This window comes from Gouania willdenowi, chromosome 7 (assembly GCF_900634775.1).
Source record: "Gouania willdenowi chromosome 7, fGouWil2.1, whole genome shotgun sequence".
NCBI lineage: Eukaryota > Metazoa > Chordata > Actinopteri > Blenniiformes > Gobiesocidae > Gouania > Gouania willdenowi.
In genome coordinates, this window is record NC_041050.1 from 35,069,593 (window position 1) to 35,083,846 (window position 14,254).

Here is a 14,254-nt window from a genome sequence, read left to right on the forward strand (position 1 = left end):
AGAATCCTACTTACATAAATAACTTTACTTTTCTTTAATAGTGAGTTGATGATCTCTCTTTAACCAACAGGTCAACTATTGTCTGCATACACAATCTAAAGACTAGGGAGGCTGGCCCAACTGTTTGTTGATTTTTGCGACAGAAAGGTTTAAGATTAGAAGCTTTGTTCTTTCTATAAGATTAGATGATCTCAATAAGTGATAAAGATACTTCAGCTACAAAGCTAAATATTTTACTCCTGTGTGGACAATACATAGTTGACTACTGTCCCAGCCTAACATAATTATTTTTCAATTTTACTGATTGACCTGAAGGGACGTTATCAATGAGCAGATGATTTTTAGGATTTTTATTTAGTTTTTTGCAATCTGCCATCCATGTGTTGAAGAGGTGTGTGTGGGTTCTTAAACATTGATTATAGGGTGTATACTGTATTTACATTGGATGTAAAGCTGTAATCCTAGATGAGAGTCAACGCTATTAATTCATGTTGGAAGAAAAAGCCTGTATTTTTCATCCATATCATGGTCAACGTCCTAAGATTAGTGCAGCTTCCCTGAATCAGGTCATTCACCTATTATGTAAAGAGACACTGTGTTGTTTTCATGCCGTTTCTATTTCAGGAGGTATAGGGATAATGATTTTAACACTTTTCTTGCAACCCCCCCCCCCCCCCCCCTGTATTTACCAGCATTCATTTTTGCCTATTTGTGTAAAATCATTAATAGGGGTGTGCATTGTCATGAATCTGACAAAATATGATATAATTTACGATTTGCAATTCACGATATGATATATTCCAAATACTAAACAATACGCTATACACTGTGATATATCACAATATCAATAATTATAAATTTCACCTCTACTATTACTAAATATAAATATAAAGTTCAACTTTTGCTATTACAACAGGTTCTAATTTTGTTAAGTTCTTCAAAGTGTACAGTATGTTTTATGAAAATAAAGTCAATTAATCAAACTAAAATGCATTGAGGAGTGACATAGTTTAACAGACTGACACCTAGTTACCGGGCGCTTGCGTGCTATGCATATGTTAACGCAATTGAATAGTTTTTCATTAAAAAACATGATTAAAAAAAAAAAATCGATTTGGACAGTTTTTGGACCAATACAATAATCACGCGGTTAAATATCACGATATATCACCAAATTAAATTTTTTTTGCACCCTCATCAATAACAGTAATATGCCATCATAATTCCAATCTATCCATCCACAAGTTTGAATGGTTTGATTTTGAACACTTAGAAGGTGGATGGTAAAAGTGTTTCTTTTACCATCCACTATTGAACCACATCAGTTATGTTTATGTGGATGTGGTGAGGTGTATGATATCATAAACATAAAATACATCAAGAACAGGGATGGTCAACTCTATTCACAATGGGGGCCACAAACGTGATTGTGTCTGATCCCAGGGCCACATGATAAATATCAATGTCAGCATTAAAATAATGACCAATCAGTGCGTTAACACAGCCTCATTTTGTGTGTTTTTGGAGTCATTATGTGTGCATTTTTTGTGTTCTTGATGTCATTTGTTTGTATTTTTCTGGCATTTTCTACAATTTTGTTGATTTGTGCATTTTTGGGGTCACTTTCTGTATTTTTTTTTTGGTGTTTTTTGTATTTTATTTTGTGTAACCATGTTACCAGTGTGTGTGTCTTTGGCGCTATTATGTAATGTGTTGATGTTTTGTGTGTTTTTGTAGCCATTTTGTTTAAGTGGTTGTTGTCTGCCTTCGTTGTCATTTTATATTTTATGTTGTTCATTTTGTGTGTTTTGGGAATTTTTGTGTGTTTTTGTGTACTTTGTACATTTGTGTTCTTTGTGTATTATGTTGTGCTTTGTATTCCTTCCAACTTCTTGAATTACAATTTTTAAGAAAAAAATAGATTGAGAGCCACATGTGGCCCCCGGACCGCCAGTTGCCCATGTCTGCTCTGGAATGATTGAAAATAACCAGGGTTAAGCCCAGCGTCAAATAAAGAAGGCCTTAAATCTATGAACTGAAATGGCACACACTAGATCTTACACAACACAAGAACCATATTCAAACTTTTTGTTGCCAGGCAACAAATACCATACCTTACCAAAAATGTTATAGGTTTTTTCTGTTATTGCCTAGCAACAACATTTAGCCACAGAACAAAAAACAAAAAAATAAATAAAAATACATTAAAAAAAAAATCCCCCATATGCAGGCTTTAAAATGTGCGTCTACAGGCTTTAGTGCTGTTGCCCTCTTTGTATAGCTTCAATTAAATCCAGTGACTTGGCTGAAAACTGTCACTATTTATATGCTAATCCAAAATCCCCAGCACACCCATTAATTACTGATCTTTTTGGTCCTGATTCACTCCGCTGACCAGCTGATGCATTCAGAAACTAAAGGAACTAATCATGAGCGATGGTCCATATGTGCACACATGCAGGCTTTGTTCAAGTATCAACAGAGGTGCATCGTTCAATCTTTGAATCTGTCCATCAAAGATGACAGTAATCATACTTAAATGCAGAGGTGAAAGCAACACATTACGACCACAGATTACAAGTACTCACGTTACGGTAATTGAGTTGCTTTTATTACTTCTGCGTGTATTTATACATCGCTAATTTCACTTTTTAAAAAGAATTAAAGTAATTTGTTAAAATCTACACCCAAACTTTACTGACTAAATTATAATTTTTTTGTTTTAAAATGATTGAACATCAAAAAAATCAACAATCGATAGCCGACTAATCAGATTAAACATAATGTACGGCGCTAAAACAGCATTGAATTCTGGTTATTTTCTCAGTTTTAGAGGTCATGAATATTTTTATTTTAAAATGAATTCATTAGTGTTATCCTTTTTTTTTAATAATTGTACATTTTGACAATCCTTTCATTTTATACTGATGCTTTTGTGAAAAATTCAGTTCCAATTGTGCAAAATGTTATCTCTTCTTTTGTAAGTTTATACATGACATGCATGTTGAAAACAATGTGAGTGAATGTTACGCAATACGCAGTCGTTGACATCATATCCGGGAGATGTCCGTAAATTTCAGCAAAATCTCAGGCTTCGGTTATCCCGTGTGTATGCGCCACATAAAAAGCAGATATTGGGGGGTCTTATTTATTACATGGGGTCCTCAAATAATACTTTAGCCAACATTTTGGATGAAGAAAAAGAAATGCAATAGTTTTTTTTAAACGAAATAAGATTGCGGAGCATGAAAATCCCCACAAGCGTACTTATCTTTAGACTTCTTTAAGACGTTTACTGCTTCGACAACAAATGCTCAAATTCCCCGATGTGTAAATCTCTTCAACTTTCTACATCAATGAGCCAATTCTGTTAACCTACGCAGAGTTTGCAGATTGTATCCACATGCTGTCACTGTCTACTGCTTTAAGGAAACGAGTGGCTTTAGGGTTTATTCTGTAGGAAGATATAGAAATAAATGCAAACCAATCTCTTCAGAGGTAACAGCAGTCCAATTATCTAAACCAGCCCAAATAGACTTTTAGGGCACCTGACGATGAATTTCATTATTGCACATCAAATGACTTTTTCAGATTATTAGCCCCTTTAATGTCAGCGTGAGATTTAGAGTGTGTGTGTGTGTGTTGGGGGCTGCCCTCTCCTGGGACTAATGTATTATATGGCAGAGCAGGGTCGTCTATAAATAACATGATGTTCACTTACTGAGTGGGAGGGGAGACTCGTGTCGAGGCAGACGAATGGGGGGGGGGCGTCGATGTTCATATAATTGTGTGTGTGTGTGTCTGTGTGTTAGCGGGAGTTGCCTGATTCTCATCTGCGGAATGCCTTTTTGGGAGGTCAGTATCGGCTCTTATTGCGACATCTGTGTTGTCGTTGGTTTTTGACCCACGTTCTCCCCCATTGGGCTCCAGGCTGAACTATAGCAGTTTAGACGCTACACATCAGTTGTTGTGTTCTTTAGCCTGTGGAGCGTTGTGGCTGATCAGTGCTGACCACATATAGGATAGATCAAGGTCTTAGTCCATTTACCCTCTGGAAAATAGTAACATTTCAAACTTTTAATTTGAGTTAGTTTGTTTTCATGGCCACGTTTGGCCCTTTAATTCAGAATAAAAGGTAAATCCTCTTTAAACTGTTCTTGTAAACTGGGGGTGTCAAACTCATTTTAGTTCAGGGGCCAAATACGGTGCAGTTAGATCTCAAGTGGGCCACAGTTTTTAAGTGGGAAAACGAGTAGATTTAACATTATTGTGCCCTAATTTGAGCTTCTACGCATACATAAAATACAAAATATGTAAAAAACTGCCCATATCTAAGTAATAAGTGATAAATACCAGTCCCAACAGGATCTTCACTTTAAATTTCCTTGATTTTGTAACCAATTTACATTTAATTTAGGGAAATATTATGTCATATTTTGATGAAAATTGAAGGCTTTTGTAAGAATTTTGTGTTTCTTCAACAGTTTCACTGTAATCATGTGACATAAGCACTGGGAAAACTGTGAGCCCCTGCAAATATTGTTGAGTTAAATTTAAACAATGATTCATGTTATTTTTACTTTCTCCTGTAGTCCAAATTGGACGCTCCATTTGGCCCCTGGGCCTTGAGTTTGACACGTGTTCCAAATGAAAATGGCCATTCCGAAATAAACTTTAATCTGAATTAAGTGGCAGGTTTATTTTGATTGAATAATGAATTGATCTTGTAAACGTTTAATTCCGATCGTTCTGCGCATGCTTGTCCTGTTGCGATGATGCGCTGGTGACGACAAAATCCAAGATGGCCGCCCGGACTCGAGCCGAGACTATTTATTCAGCAAGAGCCATAGAAGACATGGATATAATAAGAAAAGTGGATGGACGAAAGCATAAACATGCAGACATTCAAAACTTCAAAACTACAATCAAAATAAAAGTGAAAACAGTTCTCATTATGTGGTCTGCTATATTGCAGTCAAAAAAAAGAAAAGGTTTGTTGTTGTTTCTTCCCAATAGACGTGATACGCCACATTGGCCCCTGTCTAATCAGAATCCTTCCCAAGCCCTAGACCTAAAGCAGAATTTAATAAACCTGTTTTCCATGGAAACATCGACTCAGAATTACTATTTCCATGTATACACCCTATTTTACTCTAGTCAAAAGGCAGGGTACAACAAAGACTGTGAATATATGGAGAGTTTTGACATCCTGGAGAAACTGGGAAACCATGAAAAAACCTTCTGTGAATCAGAGACAAAGACCAGAGGGAAAAAGACGTTTTTGAACCCAAGGTGTATTAGCTGTAAGCAACACTAGCCAAGGAACAGCTTTGAGAAACACATTTAGATAAACAATAGTTTTTAATAAATTCAACCTAAATTCAATTGTTGTGTAAAACACCATGTTTAAAATCTGAGTAAACCCAATGACCACCACAAATGTCTAAAAATATACACAAAAAACAAACAAAAAAACTAGTTTGTATCTGTTTTTCTGTAAACGCAGTGACTCAACAGGAAGTGTTTTTCAGCTTTAGGATTTGAAGATTATGGTCCACTTTAAGGTGATTTTGACATTTCTAAAGTAGTGTCATTATCTTGCAATCCACTTAGTCCAAACAGTTTTCACATCCACCACTTAAGAATACCACCCACATGGTGCTACAGAAGAAAAGGGAAGAGTGACAGCATCTGTTGGATAATTTGTCATAGAAATCCAATGAACAAAATATAACCAAAAGATCAAAATATAGCTACTGCGCAGCAATGGTCGGGGCCAGGCAATTTAAGGCAAAGACATCAGCTGTTAGTATTAGAAGGCAGATTTTAAACGGCTGTCAAAAGTTCAGATATTTGGGCATAAATCCGAAAATACACATATCTGGAAAACAAGGATATGATAATTTGTTTTTACAAAGAAAAACTGTTTTTTTTTTTTTTTTTTTTCATTTTTTGTATTGACTATTTGTTCATGTGAGAGTGAAATTCAAAATGCTATAAAACATTCCTCTTTGGAGATAAAATGTTGATATTTAGCAAACATCTGCAATGACTCCAAAATTAATTAATATTGAAAAAGTATTCTGCAATAATTTGCAAGTATATGTTTCCATTAATATTTTGAAATATGTTTGGATCGTTGTGTAGGACAATGTGAAGATATGCTTTAGCAAGTTTGGTGTCAATTTTGAAGGAGAAAATAGTTTTAATATTCAGTTTTCTTGCTGTAGCTCCATCTTTAAAACTAAATGTCTGCTCAGAGAACACATTTCACGTATGAACAGTAGGTGTAGCTCTATAGATGTGACAATAAAGGTGATCCATCAACCAATGCTTATCTTTCCTGCAGCTAATGCAATATGGCATGAACTGGATTGTGTGCAAGAGAGAAAGAAAGAACATGCAGGATAACAATAGGAATATAAATCTGTATATATAAATATATTGCTCATAGGTGGTTTAGATTGACATCAAATATTATAAATAAATGTATAAAAAAGTATTCTAATTATAGATGCTTTTATAAACGTGATTGGTTTGAATAAAACCCAAAGCAAATACTGCAGGTAAAAGATACTGGAAGGTAAAATTGAGATATTTTCCAAACATGTACAATAACTCCAAAATGAATGAACATTGAATAAGTATTTGGCAAAAATTTGCAAGTATATGTTTACATTACTGTTTACGTCAAACAGAAAAAAATAATAAGACAAAAATAACCTGCTTTGATGAATGTTGGATTCCTTTGTTTTAATGCATTAAATCTTAATTTCTAGTGTGGTGCAACTGCCAGCACCACTCTTTACTGGGGAAAAAAAAGAATAGTCACAACGAGGTTGTACCTTTTGCAGTCAATTCCATATATTTCTAATCTGCCATTGAATATGAACATGTTTGTCCTTTACTTTGTTCAATGTGTCACAATGACTGATTATCAGCTGCTAAACCCTTTCAAATGCCTTTGTTTGCAGAAGAAATACTTTGTCGTTACCACATTGTTTACTTTGTATAATGGTTTACTCTCAGTCGCACTGGCTCAACAGCTCCTTTAGTCAAACACCTTCCCTTAGTGTGACACCATGCTAGGAGGTGAACACAGTGTACACACTGCAGTATGTATAGATCAGAAAAATCTACTTGTCACAGTGGAGCAAAAGCACCCTGAACCGGCACCTCCTACGACAGCTGCGCCTCGTGCTTCCATGTGTTTACATGGTCTAGCCCACTCACCCCCCTTTAACTCTGCCTGTAGATGGTACAGTCCATTTAAAAGGGGGCTTGTCATCTCTCAATGCTCTGTGTCCTTTCAACAGTCAGCTGCAGGGAGCACATTTCACAAGGGCAGTGCTGCTCTTTCAACACACTCGCACTCAAACACACTCACGCTGTTGTAGAACTCATGCAGTCATGATTCCACATTGACACGCAATGCACACATCTCTAAAGTAAACACTACAAACTAAATGCCAGATCTCCTAAGCTGGATGCCTGTCTCTAAAGGAAAGGACTCAACCTAACTGCTCTGAGGATTTAACTTGGGGTTGTCATAAAGGAAAAGAGAAGCACTAGATCAATGGAACACCTTCTTCTACAGGAGATGGTCAACTTGTCAGCAGCATGACACCTAGTCTGGATTCTCCTCTCTTCCCCAGGCAAAAATCCTGAAGATGATGGATGACAACAAGCAGCTTGCTCAGCGCATCGATGGGGCCATTCAGTCGGCCAGCCAGGAGGTGACCAACCTGCGGTCAGAGCTGAGCGCCACCAGCCGCAGATTGGCTGAGCTGGGAGCGGCGGACTCTCCTCCAGGCATGCTGGAGACTCTGCAGCATAACCATAATGGTGAGAGGCTAAACTGTGGACATGTTGGGGAAGTTCAAACTGATGTGGATATGTGTGCAGTCTTCCAATGTGGGTGTTTCTCTGAATGAGCTGAGAAACTCTCTAGTCATGGGGAATGAGTGCATATTTGGGTGTCACTGAGTGAGTAAATGAGCCAAACAAAGAGGTGAGAGGTTTCTGTTGGCATGTGTCCACTTGCAGTTCCTCCTCAAATCCCCTCTCATGTTGAATAATTAACCTTCTGAACCTTTAAGAGAGGGTGGGGGGCAATGCTGAGTGGCTAAAGTTACAGTCTCTTTTCATCATCAGCCACTCTCCTCTGCCTTAACTGGGCAATGGAAGTGTCTGTTAAAGGGAAAAGGAAGGCGGGGGCTGGTTTTAGGGGTTGCCCTGGGTTACTGTTACTGAGAGCTATTTGAATGGCTGCCCAGTGTGGAGAACGCTAGTGTCCACTGTGCATACATGCACATTCGCACACTAGCTGCAGCTTCTCCGTCTGCTTCTCTAACTTTTTGTAAACTGAGTCAGACGTGCTAATAAGTAACAGATGACGGGGGATTGTTTCTGTATACATGCACAAACCTGTTTAGGTGTTTGGACCTGTATGTGTATCACTGCTCTTCCAACCTAGGGCACAAATGAACTCTTTCCACTCCACGTTTCCACAGCAGTCAGCTGGTACAGTGAGCTGTCTGAAAGGACATGTCCGGCATTGGCTTTGTCTGCTGCTGTGCTGTGAAAGCACATCTCCGTCACACACTTCCGGGATCAAACTTGGTTTCAGACCTGCTGTGTTTCCTCACTATGTACACGTTTACATGAGAGCTTTAATTCCCCTTTAATTCAGAATAAAAGTTAAATCCTCTTTAAACTTTAAACTTGGTTACGTGATGGTTTTTTAATTTGGAATTTTTTATTCGGATTAAGTCATCTGCTTCTTGTTTACATGGAACTAGTAAATATGAATTGATGTTTACATGGAAAACAGGTTTATTTGGCTTTATTCAATTCCACTTTAGGTCTAGGAGTTGGGAAAGCTTGGATTGGACAGGGAGCGAACGTGATGTATCTCGTTTATCGGAAAAAGCACACAACAAAAGTTTTCTTTTTTGGCTACAACATAGAGACCACAGAATAACGCTTTTTACTTTTCTTTTGATTGTAATTTTGAAGCAGAAGCTCCACAATAACATACTGTTTCACTTTCGTCCGCTGAGCAAGAGAAGGAGATAGAACACCGTATTTTAGTCAATCAAAGCCAGCAGTTAGATTAACAGCTGTTTTACCTCGAATACACAGGACGTAGAGTAAATAATTAACTTTATAATGATCCTCACGTTATTAGTGAAGCTCTGGTGCTTCATGCCCCGATGAAGCCTGCTCCATTTGCCGATGTCCATGTATAATAAGTGGCCATTCCGAATCTGAATTAGGTGGCTGCCTAATTCCTAGATCTTGTAAACATTTCATTCCGCTTTTAGTTAATTCCGGTTGTTCTGCACATGCTCGTCCGGTCGCAATGATGCGCTGGTGATGACATAATCCAAGATGGCCGCCAGTACTCGAGTCGAGACTATTTATTTATTGAAAGCTTTAGAAGACATGGATATAATGAAAAGAGTGGATGGACGGAAGAATAAACATGGAGACATTCACACCGACTTAATATACATGCACGAACATCTGCAAACAAAACAGGCAATATTGGGGGACACCAGACCCACTGAACTTCGCTAATGAAACGCGGATCTTCATAAAGTTCGCTTTCCACTCAAAATCCTATAAAGTTCAGGTAGAACAGCAGTTGCATGAACTGTTGGCTTTGATTGACCAAAGTACGGTCTTCTATCTCCTTCTCCTGCTCAGTGGATGAAAGTGAAACAGTATGTCAGTGTTGAGCTGCTGCTTCAAAACTACAATCAAAATAAAACAGTTCTTATTATGTGGTCTTCCATGTTGTAGCCAAAAAGATAGGGTTTGTTGTGCGTTTTTTCCAATAGACGCGAATATGTCATGTTCTTCACTTGTCCAATCAGAACCCTTCCCAACCCCCAGACCTAAAGCGGAATTTAATAAAGCTGAAATGTGTTTTCATGTAAACCTTCATTCAGAATTACTATTTCCATGTAAACACAAAGCAGAATGCTGTAATTAGGAATAATTTAATTCTGAATAATTAATTCCGAATTAAGAAACATCATGTAACCGTGGCTTATGAAAGAGCTTCAGGGGGGTTTAAATTTGCTTGAATTACCACTGTAGGGGGTATGAAGCAAAGTATAAATTATTTGTTGTTCACAGACTCTGGATTTCCTCTTTGTTCCTCTTTGTAATATTTATTTAACCCTGATGTGTCATCCCAGCTTTGCTGTTTCCATAGCAGTGATTGCATGGCAGTGTGACGGAGTGGTAAAGCACTGATGTCATTGTCCTTCAATGCTGTTTTTTCGCTTGAACTGAAACTTCATATGTAGCTACACGCGTTAAGCTGTAAAATCACATTTTTATCTGTGAACATTCTAAACAATTTGCATTAACAGCAGAAAAATTGGAGTAATGGTTTCAGTGGGAACTTGATCAGGATGATAATGTTTCCCAAGAACCCTTTGAGCAGATGCTCCACATCCTGAGGAACATAGGCTGTGTTTGAAATGGCATACTCCTTACTATGCACTACAAACTCAATGAGTATATACTGTCTACTGTATACTAAAAGTATGATTAGGATGGTTAGGATTAAGTATACTTCCAACTTTCCTACAATGACAAAAACCCGATTGAATCGCCACCTTTGAAAGTTCTGAAAACATATAAAGTGAGAAAGTGACCAAGTAGAATATCAGCATGTGGTCATTTGAAACCATAAAACTCACAAAAACACATTTCATGCCAGTGTTTTGAAGATTTCAGAAACCCGCCATTGTGCTATTGAATAAACTTAACTTTAAAACAAGAGCTCTATTTAGAAAATGGTTAAAAACTAAAGGAACACAAGAAGGGATGATTTTGTTTTGAAAAGGGAATGTTTGACTTTTAGCTTGAAGCCAGTCCCAGGACAATTTTATGATTCCCTCACAATATATCATGGGACAGTTCAGTATTACGAGTTTACCCAACGTGCATATAGATATATATCGAATTTTACATTTTGGCAATATAGAAAGTCACAATATTGCCAATATCTCTATATATGTTTATTTTATAGCTTATTTTGTACTAAAATACTCATTTTAGGAGTCACTACTTTCTCTACTTCTCAGAACAGCGTGAAAAGCTCAGTTAGATGGATCACTGAGCGCGTCCTAACCCAGACCTTCATCTAAACAAGCCTTACTACAGAACTCACTCACACATTCTGTCCCTTATAGGAGAAAAAAGCCAAAAGTGTCACACATTGTGCAGCTGTTAGTTAATAAATGAGCCTGTGTGCCATTTTGCATCAGCAAAGTTAACCCTGAATGTCTTTCTGGTAAAACATCATTTGAAATAAAAATAATTGAGATTTATATTGTTTTTCGCCATTTTGAGAAAAAATATCAATTGTTTTGGTCCATATTGTCCTAATAGCAGACAGTACATACTCGATGAGTGTGTAGTATGTTAGGCAAGGCAAGGCAAATTTATTTGTATAGCACATTTTATACACAAGGCAACTAAACGTGCTTTATATGATAAAAAAAGTGCAACAGACAACATTCAACAGCTTAAAAATTAATAAGAACATTAAAATCAACATCAACAAACACATTACATCAACAACATGACCAAAAATCTACCTCTCAATCATACTTTGATTTAAAAATGTTCACATGTGATGCTGACTTCAGCTCTGCTGCAGTTTGTTCCACTTCTTTGCAGCATAACAACTAAAAGCAGCATCACCGTGATTACTGTGAGCTCTGGGCTCCACTATCTGACCTGTGTCTATAGATCTGAGAGACCTGCTGGGTTCATACCTGACTAACATCTCACTGATGTATTCTGGACCAAACCCATTCACAGATTTATACACCAGCAGCAGAACTTTAAAGTCTATTCTGAGGCTGACTGGGAGCCAGTGTAAAGACTTTAAAACTGGAGTAATGTGCTCTGACCTCTTTGTTCTGGTTAAGACCCGAGCTGCAGCGTTCTGAACCAGCTGTAGCTGTTTGATGCTCTTTTGGGGGATTCCTGTCAGAAGACCATTACAATAGTCCAGTCTGCTGGATATAAAAGCATGGACCAGTTTCTCCTGATCTTTCTGAGCCATTAAACCTTTCACTCTGAAGATGTTCTTTAGGTGGTAGAAGCTGTTTTTGTGATAGATTTGATCTGACTGCTGAATGTAAGATCTGAGTCAATCAGAACACCAAGGTTTTAAACTTAGTTTCATACTTTAAAAGCTAAAGACCAAAATACTTGCTGACAGCTGTCCTCTTTTCCTTGTTACCAAAGACAATCACCTCCATTTTGTCATGATTTAGTTGAAGGAAGTTTTCACTCATCCAGCAGTTTACTTTTTCTAATTAGTCACACAACACCTGAATGGGACCATAGTCATCTGGGTTCAGTGATAGATATAGTTGTGTGTCATCTGCATAGCTCTGATAATCAACCCTACAATTCTGTAAAATTTGTCCTAAAGGAAGCATATAAAGGCTAAACAGAAGAGGTCCAAGAACAGAGCCCTGAGGAACCCCACAGGACATTGGTAATCTGTCAGATTCAAAGTTTCCAATGCTTACAAAATAACTTCGCTCCTCCAAGTATGACTTAAACCATTGCATTACTTTTCCATTTAGTCCAACCCACGTTTGCAATCTGTGCAACAAAATTGTATGATCTACAGTGTCAAATGCAGCACTTAGATCCAATAGAATGAGAACAGATACTTTTCTTGAATCAGTGTTCAACCTTGTGTCATTGATCACTTTGATAAAAGCCGTTTCTGTGCTGTGATGAGATTGAAAGCCTGATTGAACGTTTGTATGCAATTTCGAACACAGCCATAGTATAATACATCCAGGTATATTTTGTGTACTCAATCTTTCCATACTATCTAATTGGAATGCACTACATATCGATTTTGACATCAGACTTAGTATGAGGAGTATATTAGTATGTGATTTCAAACAAAGCCAAAGAGCCAAGTGCTGCTGAATGTTTGCTACAAACATGTCCCTTTGATAAGTCTGAATATGGTTACTGAGTCCTGCCTTTGTTTAGTGTGAACAACATCCCATCATCATTGTGTCTCTATCACTAAGTGCCTTTCTGCTCTGCATTCATCTCCTACCTTTCTCTTCTTCTCCTTGCTGTTCTTTACAAGCCCAGCGTGTAGAATAGAAACGACTGGGGATGGTGGGATTAGGTAATTCATCACCAATGACTGTGATGGGAAGGGATGTGTGTGGTGAGGGGTCGTTGGTTCATTGCACAGCTGGCACAGCGTTAGTCCTAAGGGAGGCTGTGTAGGGTGTGCTATCTGCTACTCCCAGCAGCGCTAACCATCCTATCAGGCCAGCTCGCCTTAATTGCTTTTCTAGTGTCTGGGGGTGGGTAACATTAGCATGTTACGTTCATCTTAGCAAGAGTAAATTTAGGAAAAGATGACAGCACCTTATGTGTTTAATTTAGATTTACATGGTAGGGGATTATCTGATTTAACACATTTGATTTTAGATTAAAATTTGCTGTAATAAAGCTCACGATCCAGGCCTTTGTGTCCAGGGCCATCCTTCCGGCTAGGTTACCCAGGTGGCCACCTGGGGCCCCATCTGCTTGAGGGGCGCCAAATAAAATTAAAATAATAATTTAAAAGGTATAATAAATGTGAAACACACCTTTTACAATCACTGTACATGTTTTCTCTTAATTAAATATTAATATTAAAAATCTGAGAGAGAGACAAGACGAGAGCAGCATAAAAACAAGATAATATTTTAAACAGAAACACCAAGAATACATGAGAGGTGTAAAAGTTAGAAACCCTAACTTAAAACCTAAAGTATTAGTTTAATGTAAGCACGGCTGTCGCCTCCAATGTAACTTATTATCCAAATAGAGTAATGTATACCATTTACAATTATCCAGACGCAATGATAAGGTATTTGCTGCCACAACATTGCATTTCCTTTTTGCATATGTAGTAATTCTTTATTTATTATTTATCTTTATTTTAGTTTAACTTGTACTTGAGTATTTTATGCATGACTTACTTGTACTTGTAGCTCTACTGCAGTACAATTTCAATCAAGTAACAATACTTCTACTTGAGTAGGAAATATCAGTACTCTTTACACCTCGGCTTGCAGGCAATTGCAGAAGCAGTAGTGGTGAATTTAGGTGAAATCTTTACAATTACAGTATGTCTCTTTATGTATTGCTGCTATGTAAAGATGAGTTGAAGCTTCACCCTCTTTAAAAAAAA

General features: G+C 37.5%; 1 protein-coding gene across 5 annotated transcripts in view; it reads left to right on the plus strand.

Annotated features, from left to right (window-relative positions):
- LOC114466788 (kazrin-like) overlaps positions 1-14,254 on the plus strand; it is a 242,594-nt gene that overhangs the window by 74,271 nt on the left and 154,069 nt on the right. For 4 of the 5 annotated variants that reach the window (XM_028452521.1, XM_028452519.1, XM_028452523.1 and 1 more), the window contains exon 3: positions 7,656-7,845. In XM_028452521.1, the coding sequence (XP_028308322.1) occupies positions 7,656-7,845 (190 nt within the window). Of the gene's footprint in view, positions 1-3,756; positions 3,856-7,655; positions 7,846-14,254 lie in introns of those variants that run through there. The other variant, XM_028452522.1, reaches the window with a different exon arrangement.